At 44.0% G+C, this 18,647-nt stretch overlaps 1 protein-coding gene across 3 annotated transcripts in view; it reads left to right on the plus strand.

Annotated features, from left to right (window-relative positions):
* The window catches only part of THSD4 (thrombospondin type 1 domain containing 4), a 694,305-nt gene that overhangs the window by 42,018 nt on the left and 633,640 nt on the right, over positions 1 to 18,647 (plus strand). For all 3 annotated transcript variants that reach the window (XM_042252121.1, XM_027971544.3, XM_042252122.2), the window contains exon 2: positions 16,216 to 16,324. In XM_042252121.1, coding sequence (XP_042108055.1) covers positions 16,296 to 16,324 — 29 coding nt within the window. In that variant the 5' untranslated portion in view covers positions 16,216 to 16,295. The remainder of the gene's footprint in view (positions 1 to 16,215; positions 16,325 to 18,647) is intronic.

The following is an 18,647-nucleotide window of genomic DNA, read 5'->3' on the forward strand; positions in this document are numbered from 1 at the left end:
TCCGTGCCACTGGGTGGTCAGTGGAGGCCTCATGGAGGGTCAGGACTCTTACACCACCCAGTAGTAACTAGGCCGTGCATTCTCCCCTGCTTCCTGCCCCCACCCCAGTGTGCCAGTGGAGGCCACGTGAGGCACCGTGATGAGGCCCTTCTACCCCTCCCAGCCAGGAAAGTATCAGTGGAGACGTGCTTGGGAGCTAGAACCTCCTACCCTGCTCAGCGTAATAACGAGTCCCCTGCCCACTCAGCTAGCTGTCCGTGAAGGCCAAGTGGGGAACCTGAACTTCTGTCCCCACCTGACTGTAATGTGATAGGATTTCCCTTCCTCTGCTGAAGCAGTGTCAGAGTAATCCAGCTAAAATGGAATGTTTAAGTAATTTCTAGAGCCTTGTAAGGGAATACCTAAAATGTCCAGGTTTCCATTAAAAACCACTTATCACACCAAGATTCATGGGAATCTCAGATTTAATGAGAAGAGACAATCAACTGATGCCAACGCTGAAATGAGAGATGTGGCAGTTTTCTGACAAAGATATTGAAGCAGTCATCATGAAAATGCTTCAGTGAGCAGTTATGAACGTGCTTAAATGAGAAAAAAGGAAGTCTCAGCAAAGAAACAAAAGGCATGAAGAAAAACCAAATGAAAATTTAGAACTGAAGAAGGCAATAACTGAAAAAAAAAAAGTCTCACTGGATGGGCTAAACAGCAAAATGGAGATGAATCAGTGAATTTGAAGATATAACCATAAAATTCCCCAATCTGATCAACAGAGAGAAAAATAGACGAGTGGAAGAAAAGAAGAACAGATTCTCAGGGACCTGTAGGACTAACAAAAGATCTCACATTTTGTGTCTTTGAAATCCCAGTAGAGAGGAAAGAGGATGGGAATGAAAAAGTTCTCAGTGAACTTATTGCTGAAAACTTCTTGCGGTTAGGAAGGTCTCTAGATTCAAGGAGCTTAGTAAATTCTGAACAGGATAAACCCAAAGAAATCCATACCAAAAATATGTCTATACTCAAATTTCTGAAAACAATTTTGAAAAGAAAGAAAGTAGGAAGAATCAGGGGGCTTCCCTGGTGGTCCAGTGGTTAAGCATCTGCCTTGCAGTGCAAGGGACCCTGGTTCAATCCCTGGTCCAGGAAGATTCCACACGCTATGGGTCAATGAAGCCCCTGCACCATAACTACTGAGCCCATGCACCGCAACTCCTGAAGCCCGTGAACCTAGAGCCTGTGCTTCCCAACAAGAGAAGCCACCGAAATGAGAAGCCCCTGCACCACAACAGAGAGTAGCGCCCGCCTGTTGCAGCTAGAGAAAGCCTTCATGCAGCAACAAAGACCCACCACAAAACAAGTTAAATAAATAAATCTAAAAAAAAAAGACAGTAGAAGCAATCAGTCTTCTAGGTTTCAAGACTTATCGCTAAAATAATCGAGACCGTGTGGTATTGGCAAAGGACAAAATAGAGCACCCAGAAGCGTGCCCATCTGAGTTTTGGTAAAGGTGCATAGGGGAAATGGAAGAAACACTGACCGCCGTGATCTGGATGATGATTTGAAAAGGCTGGTGGAAGATGGAGAGCAGAGGGGAAAGTTTATCTGAGAGATAATGCAAATGCAGAATTGAGAGCTGGTGAGAGATGGGGCCTAAGGCTCACCGGAGGGGGAATCAGAAGCCCAGGCAGGCTTTGAGCTTTATTCATTGGAAGAATAGTGATACCAGGATTTCCCCTGGTGGTGGTCTGGTGGTTAAGAATTTAACTTGAATTGCTGGAAATGTGGGTTCCACCCTTGGTTAGGGAACTAAGATACCACATGCCGTGGAGCAGCTGAGCCTGTGCCTCTCAACTAGAGAATCTGTGCACTGCAACGGAAGATCTCACATGACTCTGAAGATCCTGTGTGCCGCAACTTAAGACCCGATGCAGCCAAATACAAAAATTAATGTTTAAAAAAAAGAATAGTTATACCACCACCAAAGCAGGAAAGGGTGGCAGAAAGAGGGCTTGGTGTGGAGGTGGTGACCAGGTCCAGGTCCTTTTATTATTCATCTTGGGTGGGCCACCAGCAGGAGGAAACTAGAAGTACAGGAAAGCATCTGAATGAGAGAGTAGGTCTCATGTTGGGTTTTTGAGACCTCAGCAGGAGATAATTATCAAAGAGGTCAGAGTGTAAGAGTCCTTACCCAGTACACACAGCTCATTAGTGGGGGATGGGTTATGACTGATATTTTTCTATGCTTGTTTGGATCACAATGAAAGTCGGTGAGGCAGACAGAGGAGAACAGACTTGCGTGGCCTCTGATGATGGGGTTCAAGAAAATGGGTACAGTAACAGTTTTATGCTTCCTAAACCCAGTTGCCTTTTATCGTCCCCTTGACCTCTGGGTGACCTTTGGCTTCAATGACTTGCCTGTCTTGGTTTCCTTGAAAATAGTTCCTAATTCGCAAGATGGGCGTCTGGTTTGCATTACCATAATCTTTTAATCACAGCACCCGATTTCAGCTTTACCTAATACCAGCCTATCACAGAATTGTGTCAAGGAAATAAGACTAATTTGCTGGGTTTCTGTTTCCCTCCGTTAAGGATATATGGAGCCTTTCAGCCTACATTGCCCAGCAGTGATTGCTACAAATCATTGACTAGATTTCTATCGCTTAAAAAAATAATGACATAACTCAAATGTCAATGCAGAAGCCCCAAGAGCCGAGCAGGAAAGGGCAAATCCTTTCCTCTGATGTTCAGAAGCACCAAGGGCAGAGTGTGTGGCTGGCTGAGTTATGGCGGTCGAGGCACATGGAGCCAGGATGTGTACTGGACGGGCAAGTGTGTGGGGGCACTGAGATGACATTCTGGATTCAAGGCCAGAGCAGTAGTGGAATGAACACGCAGAGCACAACCTCACGCATACCAGCTCCCCTGGCCAGACCCAGGCTGCAACCTGTGTTGTGTACCTGGTGAATGTGAACAAAAACAGCTCTCCAGGAAATGTGTATCTGACGCAGTGTGTCAGGGGACCTGAGAGGTAACTTAGTGGAGTGCCGAGACAAGCCAGGTGGCCTTGGGTTTCATCATGCTTCTGCCCCTTACTAGGGGCATATTGCTTCTGGTGACCTTGGGCATAGTGCTTCACTGCTTGCAGCCTCAGTTTCCTCCTCTGTAAAATGGGCATATCGATAGCACCTGCCTCATAAAATAATGTTTAAAAAGTGTTCAGTACAGCCTGTCACGTATTATACACTCATCAAAAATTAAAAATCTCTAGTCCGAGCTCTGTGTCTAATTAGCTGTGATACTTTGTAACAGTCATTTGGTTTCACTGAGTATCAGTTTATTCATCTGTGAATCATGACTAAAAAATAATGGATTTGGAGAGTTGGGTTGGAATCTCCCAGTTTTTGTGTGCTTTGTGATTTTGTGATGAGAAGTCAATCAGAAAGTCACAAAGGAAATGCCTGATAGATTTAAAGACTATGACAACACTGTTAATCGGTTGTACCTTGAAATAAAATAAAAAGTTTTAAAAAAATAAATAAAACAGTACTTCCTCACAGCATTCAACTGTCATAAGTCCCCTCCCCCAAGGTTTTGACTCTTAATACTGGAGAGAAGTCTACATTGGGTTAAGAAATCACATAAATAAATATTGTGACAAAAAGTAAATAAAATAGGTAACTAACAAGTTGCCAGAGGCTTTATTGACTATGCCAAAGCCTTTGACTGTGTGGATCACAACAAACTCGAAAATTCTTAAAGAGGTGGGAATACCAGACCACCTGACCTGCCTCCTGAGATATCTGTATCCAGGTCAAGAAGCAACAGTTAGAACCGGACATGGAACAACAGACTCGTTCCAAATTGGGAAAGGAGTACGTCAAGGCTATATATTGTCACCCTGCTTGTTTAATTCACACACAGAGTACATCATGAAAAACACTGGGCTGGAAGAAGCACAAGCTGGAATCAAGATTGCCGGGAGAAATATTAATAACCTCATATATGCAGATGACACCACCCTTATGGCAGAAAGTAAAGAACTAAAGAGCCTCTTGATGAAAGTGAAAGAGGAGAGTGAAAAAGTTGGCTTAAAACTCAACATTCAGAAAACTAAGATCATGGCATCTGGTCCCATCACTTCATGGCAAATAGATGGGGAAACATTGGAAACAGTAAGAAAGTTTATTGTTTTGGGCTCCAAAATCACTGCAGATGGTGACTGCAGCCGTGAAATTAAAACACACTTGCTCCTTGAAAGAAAAGCTGTGACCAACCTAGACAGCATATTAAAAAGCAGAGACATTACTTTGCCAACAAAAGTCTATCTTGTCAAAGCTATGATTTTTCCAGTAGTTATGTATGGATGTGAGAGTTGGACTATAAAGAAAGCTGACTGCTGAAAAATTGATGCTTTTGAACTATGGTGTTGGAGAAGACTCTTGAGAGTCTCTTGGACTGCAAGGAGGTCCAGCCAGTCCATCCTAAAGGAAATCGGTCCTGAATATTCATTGGAAGGACTGATGCTGAAGCTGAAACTCCAATATGTTGGCCATCTGATGCGAAGAACTGACTCATTGGAAAAAACCCTGATGCTGGGGAAGATTGAAGGCGGGAGGAGAAGGGGATGACAGAGAATGAGGTGGTTAGGTGGCATCACTGACTCGATGGACATGAGTTTGAGTAAGCTCCGGGAGTTGATGATGGACAGGGAAGCCTGGCATGCTGCAGTCCTTGGAGTTGCAAAGAGTTGGACGTGACTGAGCGACTGAACTGAACCAACAAGGATCTACTGTATGGCAGGAAAAAAAAAAGAAAACTTATTTTCATAAAAGTTATAAGCAAAATTAAATGACAAAAATCAAATTGAAAGAACTTGAGAAAATAAGAGTCAGTGTCCTTAATATAGAAAGTGCTTCTTAAAACTCAACTGAAAACATTATGAACTCAACAGAAAAACTGGCAAAATGCACAGAAGAGATAGTGTGCATGGGTAATAAAAATGAAAATCTGTTCCAACTTTACTAATAATCAAAGGAAATACAGTTAAAACGACTTTTTTTTTTTTTTTTTTTTTGCCTATTGTGACTAACACATATATGCCCATCCTGTACCAGGAAAAGTCATTTACCCAAAAGTTTCCTCCAGGGAATGTGGACAGACCACCTTCCCACAGGCTCTGCAATTAGGTGTGGCCATATGACTAATGGAATAGAGAGTGGCGGTGACTTAAGTTGCCTCTTTGGAGCTGTCAGCTCAGTCTCGCATGCTTTCCCTTTTCCCTTGTTTGTTCACTGAATGGACAAAAAATAAAAATAAAAAAAAACAGTGGAGGATTCTGAGGCCCTAGACAATGGTGACGTCCTTAGCTGAAAGGAGACTGGCTCCCTGGATGCCTGCATGCCTGTGTGGAGCAGAATGCCCCTGCCAACCCACATCAGATAATGAATTGAGCAAAAACTTTTTGTGTGTTAAGCCTTTGAAACTCTGGGATGGCTTGTTGTAACCACTTGCTTACCCTAACTAACTACGCATCAAATTGGAAATTACTATAATGCTAACATTATTGGCAAGTGTGTTGATTTTACCCATTTCAGTGGGATTTTAGGTGGACACACTCTTTTTTAAAACAATTCATATGTAAGAAGGATTTTAAATAGTTATACCTTTTGGCTTAGTGATTCTGGTTTTAGGAATCTACTGTAAGGAACTAAACAGAGAAACAGGTTAAGAATTTCCTATAAGGATGTTTGTCACAGATTTCAGCAATAAAAGAATTCCTTAGTGTTATCTGGCTTCTGTGGGGTGAACTATTAAACAGTGATTAAAATATTTTAATATTCTATACTGAAATATAGAATATATATTTATATATGTTGTCTATATATTACTTATTCATATATACTTACACATAATCGTTATATTACTTATTAATATTTACTTATGTATGTTATCTATATGTTCTATATATAATCACTCAAATAGTTTTGCATTTTATTTTTCACTTTAAATCATAAGCATTTTATTAGTAACATTCATAAATATTTTAATCACTGTGTAATTTTTAACCTGATGGAAGCCAGAAAACATATCTAAGAAATTCCTTTATTGTTGGAATCTGTGATGAATATCTTTGTAGGAAATTCCTTACCTGTTTCTCTGCTTAGTTCCTTATAGTAGATTCCTAAAGCCAGAATCACTAAACCAAAAGGTATAACTATTTAAGCTCCTTCTTACTTATGGGTTGCTTTCAAAAAGAGTGTATCCACCTGCCCTGGGGACTCAGACAGTAAAGAATCTGCCTGCAATACGGGACACCTGGATTCGATCCCTGGGTCAGAAAAATCCCCTGGAGAAGGGAATGGCTACCCACTCCAGTGTTCTTGTTTGAAGAGTTCCATGGACGGAGGAGCCTGACAGGCTATACAGTCTATGGGGTTGCAAAGAGTCACACGTGACTGATGACTAACACTTCCACTTCATATAAAATTGTTAAGCATAGAAACAAACACCAGCAGGAAAAACACCCAAAACACTGAGTGGCTGACCGGGATCGTGAGGTTATGAGTAATTACCACTTTCTTCTTTATGTTTCCCTGCCGTTTTCAATTTTTCTTCAATAAACATGTACAATTTTATAAACGTCTTTTTTTCTAAGTGTTCCACGCAGCCGTTAAGTCTCACCTAGACCCACCTTATGGATAAAAATGACGCTGGTTGTCTGTGAGTTTGTTCTGTTAGTACTCTTGGCGCATCTGCCTTACCTGATGTGTGTGTATGTGTGTGGGTGTGTGTGGGTGTGGGTGTGTGTGTGCATACACAGATGTACACAGGTGATTGCCAGAGGGCCAAGGGCCATTTGTAGATATCAGGACCTGAACCTTATAGCAAAAGGAGAGAAAGTGGGCCAGAAGGGTAGCTCAGCCTGAGCCAGAGCTGCCCTTCGTCCCATGGCCACCTGCCTTCAATCAAAAGTGGCTGGAAAATATATTGCTTTTTGCAATGAGATGGCTCATCATCTTGGAGAAGGCTTGGGTAGCACGTCAGAAAATCTGTGGTTCTTGTGCAGAACTCAGGCTGTGGAAGTCTGATCTTATTTCCTTCGATGTCTACAACCCAGGGATTACAAATCATTCTTGGCAGAGGATGCTGGGGAGGGGTTGAATTCTGAGCAGGGAGGAAAAATGGAGTCTGTCTGTAGATGTCTTTGATTCCTGGTGAGAGTGACCTGCATCCCTTCACAGTTCACTATGATGTGTGTCTGAAGACAGCAGAGAATGTCATTGATGGTGTTAATTTCAGAAGCAGTTATAGTTATTACAAAGCAGTAGAGTCTCTACTCAGACTGCAGGCTGGGCATCAGTACGTTTGGAATGTATTACAATCATGCCTGAAGAGAAGGCCCTCCAAGTGAGATTGATGTAAGTTCTCCTTGCTGTCACAGAACACCTGCTGTGCCCCGAAGTGCCGTTCTAGGAACCAAGAATATAAAAAGTAATTCCTTGAGAAAACTCTTTACTCTTCTGTAGTGTCCCGTTATGGGGAGGAAAGGAAAGCACCAGTCATAATGATACGCTGTGACAATTTCTGGGTTGGAGCTCTGAGTGTGATATCTACACAGAAGTAGAGAAATTCAACCAGGTTTATCAAGTGGCTGTAAATCAAATGACTAAGTAAGCAATGTTTGGACAAGAGAAAGCACTCTCACTCCAAATGCATTTCTCCCTTTTATCTGCAGTATCATGTCATCTGAAATTGAAAAAGCAACTCTGTACAGAAGCAGGAACAAATGGCTCATTTATTGAAAATATCTTGCCTGCCTGATATTTCTACCCTGGACTGTTTTCCTGGGTTACCTGGGAAACCTTTTTTAGGAGTAAAAACAAATATACACCACATTAATGTCAATGACCGTGAAAATGATGTAGTTTGCCTTGAAATCCTTGACTAATCCATGCTGATTACCTAGTTTCTCCAGGGAAGAAAGGAGAACTAAGGTGATTTCTTTAATGAGTTAGCAAAAACCTGCTGTAATGTGTTTGCTTAAAAGTATCCAGGGAGTTTTAAGAATCTTCTCAACATTTTTTCTTAATTCCAATTCTCTGGGTTTTCAGGATGCTCTGGGCAAGCCAGCTGATTTGCAGAATGGAGGTTCAGTGGGAAAAAATGAGTTCCGTGGCTGAGTTTCAATATGATGTGGAAGAAGGATGGGCTTGCGAGGGGTAGGAGAAAATACCGAAGACAGAGAGCAGAGGGAATATCAGGGGCCCGTCTCTCTGGCTGGCCTCAGCCCAGTAGGGTGATACTGGAAATGTGACCAGGCCTGGGGCCCCAAGGTCTGTTTTCTCAATACCCTGGGCTTCCATGGCGGCTCAGATGGTAAAGAATCCACCTGCAACGTGGGAGACCTGGGTTCGATCCCTGGGTTGGGAAGATCCCCTAGAGGAGGGCATGGCAACCCAGTCCAGTATTCTTGCCTGGAGAATCCCCATGGGTAGAGAAGCCTGGCGGGCCACAGTGCACGAGGTCATGAAGAATCAGACACGACTGAGAGACTAAGCACAGCAGAGCATAGCACTGCTGCCTGGGGCAGGATTCCTGAAAGGGCTGTGGCGAATGATGATGGCCAGTGGAGGGCTTGGGAGGGTTGGACGCGCTGTGGAGGCAGCACGCGTCTGCAGTGGCCTGGTGCCTTCATTCTGTCTCCAGGGCAGTCTGTACCAATTCACTGAGCACCTAGCAATTCAGCAAAAGTCTGTTGGAGACACACACCATTCATCCTTCATTCATTCATCAAGCTCTTATTGCATAGCCACTGTGTCCCAGGCAAAGATGAGCAAAGATGTAAAGATGAATAAACGTATCCCTGGCCTTGAGAAGCTCCCCGGCCAGTGAGGGAGAAGTATAAACAGAGCATAGAGCAAGCATGCCTAACATCTCTGTTAAAAGAGATGGTAATCCATTCTCTTGTAAGCTTCTAGCTTACAAGCTTCTAGCTTCTGTCCTGTACCTCCCATTGTTGGCTGGCAAATTTGCCCACCTTGTTGTTAATGGTGACTCTTCAAAGGATATTGCTGTCTCAAAAGAATACTGTAAGTGCTAACAATGAAAGTCCACTGTGAGATTTACTTTTTTGGACTGTTGGCATTCCTTTTGCCTGTACAGCCATTGGTCCCTCAGTCTCGGGTGACGTGTCATTGTGAAAGAAATATTTATCTATGTATTTGTGTATTGGGGTTTCCCTTGTGGCTCAGCTGGTAAAGAATCTGCCTGCAATGCAGGAGACTTGGGTTTGATCCCTGGGTTGGAGAGATCCCCTGGAGAAGGGAAAGGCTGACCAGTCCAGTATTCTGGCCTGGAGAATTCCATGGACTGTGTAGTCCATGGGGTTGCAAAGAGTCCGACTCAAGTGAGCGACTTTCACTTTCACTTTTGTGTGTTTATTTGGCTGCCTCAGTAAAAGTCTAAGCTCCTCAAGGGCAGGGATCCCCCACCCATTGTCATATGTACTATCTTGAATGAAGCTTGCTAACCCAAGAGGTATTGAGAGCTCATTAGCTGGTAACCTATATGCCCCCATACAAATACTCAAGGATGATCTCAGGATGGCTGGTCCCAGCCCTACAGAAGACATGGGACCACTCTGCTGTGTTGCGACTTGAGGAATCCAATGTATCCATTGAAACTTAGAATGTTCCTTTAACTCTAGAGGACACCAGGGAAAAGACAGCTGCAGATGCAACCTCTGTTTTGCTCCTTTAAGCTGGCACTGTTCGTGTGTGGATAGCAAGCAGCATCAAATGATGGTCAAGTGCATAAACTCTGGGCTCAGGCTGCCTGGGTTGTATTGTGACTTTCCCACCTGCTAGCGGGGTGACTTTGGGAGAGTTATTTGACTTCTTGGCACCTCCATTTCTCAATGACGCCTCTTTCATGGGGTTGTTGTGAGGAGAAAATGAGTGAATATAAGATGCTCAGGATACCGTATGACACATGGCACCCACTCAGTAGGTGTTTGTTAGCGTTCCCAGCTACATTATTATTATCTGAAATAATAGGTTATTACATTGCTCATCTTGGCTCACTTTGCTCTAAGTGATGTTCATGGCACAGTCAAGTCACGTCTTGAAATGTTTCATCTCCTAGCAAAACAGGTGAGATACACCCAGTCCCCTTGGGATGGCATCTATCCTTCCATTCATTCATTTATTGAGTGTCCAGCTATGATCCTCTGCTACACGGGAGGCAGTGACTCTAATAAAGTGAAAAAAGGAGAAGCCCTGTGGTTGGTGGTCTGTCTTCAAGTCCAAGCCCTATCCTCTACCCATCGCGTGGTCTCGGTTTTGCTGTAAGAATTAAATCACACGCTTATGTCGTGTATCTGATGTGTAGTAAAAGTTGATTCCTGACATTGAGTTTTCTTCCACTTTTCTGATAATTTAAGACAGAGGTGGGCTGGATGCCCTGATGTTGGGAGCTGACACCTGGTACTCTGGTCCACAGACAACCAGGCCTCAGGTAGGGGCGCAGTACACAGCGGGCCAGAGTTCTAAGGGAGGAGAGTTCTGTGAGAAGACACAGGCGGGGCAGGAGAAGGTGATGCTGACGTTATTGGTGAAGACATGACAGGGCAGGATGGAGGCTCCAGCATATCAAGACCCTCGGGGGCAGCTTTCACTGAGGAATAGGTAGGTCTGAGACTCGTCCTCACTCATGATCCTCCTGGGTGCTGACTTGGGGTCTAAATGGCTCCTCTCTCTGAAACCTGTGGTTCTCATTCTTCCACTGGTGAGTCACTTCCTCTCCCCAGGGTCTAGGGCCTTTGTTTGTCTGGGTGGTGGCTTTCCCTTGTGGGAATTCCCTTGTTGGGGGAACGGGAGGGGGACTGGCTTGTCTGTGGTTGAGGTGTGGATACAAGGTGGTCTCACTGAACCCAAACCTGAGAGGCTGAGCAGACGCTTCTTTCTGGGGTATGCTGAAATCAGAGAGGGGGATCTTCCAGGGGTTCTGCAGGCCAGGAGAAGGGGCAGGAAGGATGCTCCGAGGTGGACTGTCAGAAAGGGCAGCACAGCTGTGCCAGTGCCTCGGGCACGATGACCCCTTCTGGGGTCAGGGAGCCATCTCCTGTCCTGAGTCACATCTCTCCAGGACTCTCTTTCCATCCTCTCGTCCCCAGCCTTCGCATTTCCTGCCACATCCTCCCCACCGTTGAGGTACTGGGGCCTGTGACTTTGACCTGAGCCATGTCAGGTGCCTGGTCCAGCCTTCCTGCAAGGTCTCTGTGGAAAGGACAGCCAGCGGGGCTTCCAGCCACCAGGGAGCATATGTTCCAACAGAAACTAGATTGTTTGATTATTTTTTGTTCACTGTCAAGAAAGGTTATAAATCAACAGGAGCAAACCCCCAAGGGCGACTCGCTCCACGGATAGCGTGTTTACTCAGTCCTAGAGCTGTGGCCAAATGGGTTTTCGGGAAACTTCACTTTCATCAGGTCCCTCCCTGCTCCAGAACCTACGAGGGCTCTTTCTCATCCATCTCATCAGAATTCTCCTGGCATTTCCCAGGGCTTGGGTAATATGTCTTGGCTCCATCTTCACGATTTTATTCCCCCCATCACAGTGAGAATCCCGCAGTGCCTTCTGATCCCCCAGAGCCAGGGCTTCTAAACTTTTCTGACCAGGAGCCTCAGTGAGACATACTCACTTAGCCTCACTGTGTGTGATAAACACTGCTATTTTCTCTTTCATTTAAAAAGGTGCAGGTCATGACTCATGCAGTTGATTTCATGACAGACTAATGGGTCATGACCCGCAGTTTGAAAAGCAAAACTGATTTCACACATACTAATCATGGTAGCATGTCCAAGCTTGTACTGTTTGCCGCAGGACAGGCCACAGGCCAGTCAATGGAGAGTTTTGGGGGCAAGGAATAGTGACTTTATTTGGAAAGTCGTGAGGATGGTGGGCTCATATCCCAAAGAACCATCTTCCCCAGGCTTGGATGATAGTTTCTTTTATAGAACAAAGGAGGGGAGGTGAAGCGGTAAAGCAAAAAGGGTTATCTCTGTTGTTTAGTCACTGAGTCGTGTCCGACTCTTTTGGGACCCCACAGACAATAACCTGCCAGGCTTCTCTGTCCATGGGATTTCTCAAGCAAAGATATTGGAGTGGGTTGCCATTTCCTTCTCCAGGGGATCTTCCTGACACAGGGATCAAACCCGTATAACCTGCATTGCAGATGGATTCTTTAGCACCGACCCCACTAGGGAAGCCCGCCAAAGGGGTGACAAGTTGTTGGAATGATTTCCTGGTTCCAGCCAGACCCCAGAGGGCATGTGTTAGTTTCTTCCTTCCTGCAGCTATTCACAGGTGGGCCTGGTCAGGAGGTTTCCTGTGAGCTAAACAAAGGAATTTTAGCTTAATGCTCAGGTGTGGGAGGCAGGGTTCCCCGAGATGGACCATTATGTACACTTTAAACTATAGGTAACATCCCTTGAGCGATCAACTTGCAGCAAAAGCAATATAGTGCAAAAGTTAAGAGAGAAAGATCCAACATGGAGTCAGATTTGTTATTCCCTATTACAGTCATGGAAACCCAAGTGGATGCCAGGACACGCTCACCGACCATCTCAGGAGATGAAAGTGACCAGTCACATCTGACGAAAAGTTGGTCAAAAAACATTCAAGAGTAGTGGCTGCCGCAAATTTTTTTTTGATTGCACCCCATCAGTAAAAAATGTTTCAGCATATAGCACTGATCTATGTTTGGTTATTTTTTTAACCTACTGGTGTGTGATGTGACCACATAAAACATACACTCAAAATGGGGATTTTGAAAGGGTGGCATAAAGATGAAAGGAACTGCATTTTAAAATGACATGCTAATCGTGTTGGCTTCATTCTGTTATCAGCAAATATCCGAAGGCAAAATACACAGAAAGAACGAGGCTCGTGGTTATCAGCAGCAGTTGTAAATCTATTTTCAAACCGTTTAGATGATTTAAGATGTTTTTCTGGTTGACTTCTTGTCAGATTTGGAAACCACTGCTTTGCATCACACCCTCTTTCCTCAACGTTGCCCTTCCTTTCCTGACAAAACCAAAAATGCTCCATTAGCACCTCCTTTTGCTACTTCCGTCCACCAGAAATCTGGGGGGAGTCACTTTTGACACCTCTTTCCCTTTCCCACCTCAGCAGCCATTTACCGCCTTCTGGGGACTTTATTACTCAGTAGAGGATTAGCTCTCCCCACGCTCTCCTTCAGCTGCTACATTCCTACCATGCTGCCTCCTCCTTCCTCCCAGGTCTTCACACACCTTTCAAGTGTGATTCCCCCTCCCTGGAGTGCCCCCTCCCTTTTCACCTGACTGACTCCCACTCACCCCTCAAAACCCAGCATAAAGGCCTTCTGCAGAGGGACCGTCTCTGACCACTGTCCAGGATACTTTCTGAGGCACCTTGCACTTTCTTCCATGGCTCATATCACAGTTGTATTTTTATACTTATTTATGCTTCACTTTCTTTCAGGTGTGCAGCCCTCTAGCATCTAGATTGTATCGAGTTGGCCAAACAGTTCGTTCAGGTTTTTTTTTCTGTTACATCTTATGGAAGAACTCAAATAAAATTTTTGGCCAACCCAGTAATTTCCTTCAGGGCAGGGACCATGCCTGATGTGTGTGTGTGTGTGTGTGTGTGTGTGTGTGTGTGAGAGAGAGAGAGAGAGAGAGAGAGAGAGTGGGTGTTTAGCATCCACATCATGGACTCTCAATAAATATTTAATACTACAACTGTATTATAGATAGTACCCCTGTTTTACAGATGAGGAAGTTGAAAGTCTAAAAGGTTAATTGCCTGAGGTCACCGGTTGATAAGTGGGAAAACTGGCCCTCGATCCAGGCCTTTCAGGTTGTAGTGTACACCCTTGCCAACCCCTCTGGGTTGTTTTTTTGTAACCCGCACAGGCTCTAAGGACGGATTTCAGTCCTACCTTCTTTGTTGATACTAGCTCCCTAGTGATTCTCCTCCTGAACTAGCTCCAGTTGTGCTCAGGGTATCTGCATCACACTCTTTACCCTAAGTTTTCTGGATGACTCTGACCTTTTCCCACACAATTTCATGTCCCTAAAACTTACCCACGGTTTAAGTTGGAAACGTAAGACTCTGCATTGCCTCATCTTCTCTTGAATTCCATAGCACCTTGGAAAGAACCTGAGTGCCCCAAATACTAAGTAAATAATTACTGATTAGTTGATCATTATCAAGAGCTTGGCAGAGATTTCATCTGACTCCCAAGTTAAACCCTGTCTTTGTGCGTATCCGCTTCCCAGCCAAGAGTAAGAAGACCGTGCCTCGGATTCAGAGGGGTTTTAACTGTTCCAATTTGCACTTGTTGGCCTTCTTCCTGGTGGATCTCAGTGTAACTTTTGGCTGAGACCCAGGAATTTAAGGGTCTTCAATACCATGAGTAATTTCATGAGTTGCTGATGGCTAATTAGGGGTGATTACAGTCAAGAGATTTGACTGTCTTAATAACCCCCAGAAATGGCTGGGGGTGACTTTAAATGTCTTGATTTTTTTTCCCCTGCAAATGGAATTTTCTGATTCTTTTGACTGTCTTTTCATAAGTCCTTGTAATTTATCCCCCACCTCGCCTTTCTAGTGAAAAGGAAATGTGAAGGCCTGAGGAGAATTTGGAAACCAATGATTTTGGAAAACTCTGGCTTGATTAATGAGGACTCCTGGGCACACCCTGAAACCCTGCTTCATTTCTTTGTCTTTCCTTGGGAGGAGGTGTGTGAGGAGAGGAGTCTAGACCATGATTTTTCTCCCCATTCCATTCCATTCCAACCTAGCCTCCCATCCCAGGCTGTCTGATGGTATTTATAACTTACCTTTGAAACCACTGCCTCATTTGACAATGTTGAGAAATTGTGTTTAGTGCAATTTTCTGAATGGAGTAGTGTTTGTAGGTGAGGGGTTTTACCTTCCTGTTGTTACTGTGACAACAGACTTTATGTTACTTGACCTCTTCCTGCATCGGTATCTTCAGAGCTACTTTTTTTTTTTTCAGGGTTTCTTTTTTTTTTTTTTCTGGTCATGCTGTGCAGGATCTGAGTCCCTGACCAGAGATTGAAAACAGGTCCAGTGCAATGAAAGCGCTGAGTTCTAACCACTGGACTGCCGGGGAATTCCCCAGAGCTACTTTTAATTGAGCATCCTCTGTTCTAGGCACTGGGCTAAGCATACGACATGTGTCCACTTGTTTAATATTTGCAACCTGCCTCAGTCCTTTAGGACATATTTTTCGAACAGGTTTTATTTTCTTTTCCTGTTTTGTTGTTCTTGTCCGTACTACATGGCATGTAGGATCCTAGTTCCCCCACCAGAGATTGAACCTGTTCCCTCTCTGTGTGGAAGCCCGGAGTCCTAACCACTGGGCCACCAGGGAAGTCCTGAGCAGTTTTATTGAGATGTAATTCACATGCCATATACTTTACCGATGTAACACATAGAATTAAACTTTTTTTTTAGTGTATTCACAAAATTGTACAGCCATCATCACAATCTAACTTTAGAACATTTTTGTCACCTCAGGCGGAATCCTCACACCCTCGAAGTAGCCCCTCTCCACCCTCCAGACCTTGGTAATCACGAATGTATTTTTTTTTGTCTCTATAGATTTGCCTATTCTGAACACTTCCTGTAAATGGAATCCTACAATACGTAGCCTTTTGTACTTCACTTGTGTGATGTTGTCAAGGTTTGTCAGTATCCGGATGTCATTTCTCTCTGTGTTTAGGCAGTAGTTCTACCCCCACTGTTCAGGTGGAGTAACCAGGACGCAGAGGTGAAAGGACTTTCTAATGGGTCAAGTAGCCTTTAATGGACGGAACAAGATTTCCGGTTCGCATTTGCCTAACGACAGCTCTGCTGTTGGCTTGGACTCTGAAGTACTCACACTGATGGTGGCTTATTGAACATTCTCTCTGGGTCGCTGTGCTGAGTGTCCTGTAAATCTGTTACCTCACTTTCATGCATAATCAACTTTCATTTGGGCCATCTGGTGACCATAACTGGGCATAAATGGGCAACGGTATTTTTGTACTCATGTCTTCCATTTGCTCACTTCTTGTTGAACGGGCTGGCCTACGCTGCAGAATCTTAGATTCTAGACTCTTTGTAAGCTGATGATACTAAAAATAGCATTGTTATTCTTCTGTAGGAGGTGAACATCACCCCCATCTGCAGAAAATTGGCAGCATCTCTGAGGAGCCCTTGTTTTTTCCTGGGACACCCAGGATCATGGTTTCCTGTTTCATGGAGTCCTTCAGGTGAGTGGAAAATCTTTGAAAAGGAAATAGGAAAATACACAATTCAACATTTGATTTTTCCTGTATATTTCTTCTAGTAATGAGCCTTGAGGGCCTGCATCTCACAGGTACTTTTGATGAGCCATGTACGTATGTGTAGCAAGTTTGATGCTCACAAAGGCTGCTGAGGCCTGGACAGCTATGTGCTGTGGTGAGAAGTGCTTAGACTGAGATTAAGTGGCTTGGGCTCTATGCTGTGCTCTGCTATTTGCTGAGAGATATCTAGGACTCAGAGTTTTCATTTATTATTTATTCATTTGATGCTCTGCTTGGCATATGGGATCCTAGTTCCCCAACCAGGGATCAAACCCATGTCCCCTGCATTGGAAGCATGAAGTCTTAACCACTGGAGTGCCAGGAAAGTCCCCTCAGATTTTTCTTAAAATAAAAATGTTAATGGACTTGTGGGTATTTATCATGGCTGCTTAATAAAATTACCTGAAGAACTTTAGAAAATATTGTCCTCTCGCTTCATGCCCACAGATTGTGATATAATTGATCTGGTATATTTAAAAGGTGGCCTCGCTGCTCCTGTTTGTTCAAAGCATCTGTGACTTGCCCCTGCATTTTTAACTTGATACTGATATCAGCCATGCAAAGTAAGTGGAACAAGCAGTATGGTCTTTGTACGCAGATCAGAAAATCAGTGTTTATCTCCTGATGCCCATTCCTTCAGTGTAGACTCAGGGAAAAGGCTTGGTGCTCTGGAATTTGGTCTGTATACTGAGACTTTTTTCAAGCTTTCTTAAAGATGATAGACCCCTTTAAAAATTCTTCAATCAAAATCCTATGTAAAAAAAACAACAAAAAATACTTCATCATTATAAAATAGCCAGTGGCAGTATTTTATTAAGGGAAATTTATTTTAGAAGTTCGAATTTGTAATGTTTACACATTATGAGATTCATGAGTCTATTTGCATAAACATCAGAATTTGGAATCAGAATTTACAGATGATAGCTTATACGTTCGGAGAAGGCAATGGCACCCCACTCCAGTACTCTTGCCTGGAAAGTCCCATGGATGGAGGAGCCTGGTGGGCGGCAGTCCATGGGGTCGCGAAGAGTCAGACACGACTGAGCGACTTCACTTTCACTTTCACTTTCATGCATTGGAGAAGGAAATGGCAACCCACTCCAGTGTTCTTGCCTGGAGAATCCCAGGGACGGGGGAGCCTGGTGGGCTGCCGTCCATGGGGTCGCACAGAGTCAGACACGACTGACGCGGCTTAGCAGCAGAGCTTATACGTTACCCTCTGCATCGAGTTTACCTTGTGACTGGTTTTAGATGCATAGTATTCAGAAAATCTTGGTCCATCTAGGTAAGTAATTGCAATTGGTAACAGTTCTTTAGTGAAGCTCATTTTACAATCTCAGGATACTCTTTAAAGAAATTGACTCAGAATCTAGAAAGGGAAAAGAACTTTTTGTTTCAAAGTTGAATCACTAAGGTTATCTTATTTTTTTCCCTCCATAACTATAATAGTCCCAAATGCCCAGAATTTACACTGAAAAGTGAAAACGGTCTATAACATGTTATTATGATGGTGCCACACGTAATGGCTCAACCCGGGCTAGAGCATTTGTCAGGCAGATGCTCTTAGCCCATGGCTGGCATTTCACTGAGTATAGTGTGTGTGTGTACTCTTAGTCTGTAATTGCTTGTATAATTTTACATGAACTGACATGTGCAGGCCTGCAGTCCCAAGACCCACGCAGAGCTATAAGCTTCTTCGTCAGTGACATAAACCAGTGTGTCAGAAAGAGTCAGAGAAGGCAGGAAGTGTTCCATTCTGAGGCCTCTACAAAATCCAGCCGTGAACAGAGCAGCCTGAGTCTCTTCAGTGTTCATTTTTGGTATCTAAATTAGCATGTGGACAGTTTTTAGCCATAGTTTAAAACACAGTTTAAAAGCTGTTTCAGGACATAAAATGTGTATCCAGTTTGGGGAAGCTCCCATGTCCTGCTGTAAAACCACAGGGGAGTGAGACATGCAGTTGTCCACTCAGTCATGTTAGGACCACAGCCTATTTGAGCGCCAGGACCCAATGGGAGACACAGAAGTGGAAGTCACAGTTGTGTATTTAATTGAATTAAAAAGAGCAGCAAATAAAATGTTGTTTCCTCATGCAGTAAGCAAGTGGTAAGCAAGTGTGAGTCTGGCTGCTGTCAGAAAGGCCCCCTTGAATACTGAAGACCCTCAAAAATGTGGGGCCACCCAGGCTGTACAAGAAGGGCTTCATCTGAGAGAAGTTCCTTTTGCAAAATTTTTTTTTTCCTTAATG

Source organism: Ovis aries, chromosome 7 (assembly GCF_016772045.2).
Source record: "Ovis aries strain OAR_USU_Benz2616 breed Rambouillet chromosome 7, ARS-UI_Ramb_v3.0, whole genome shotgun sequence".
In the NCBI taxonomy this organism is placed as follows: Eukaryota; Metazoa; Chordata; class Mammalia; order Artiodactyla; family Bovidae; genus Ovis; species Ovis aries.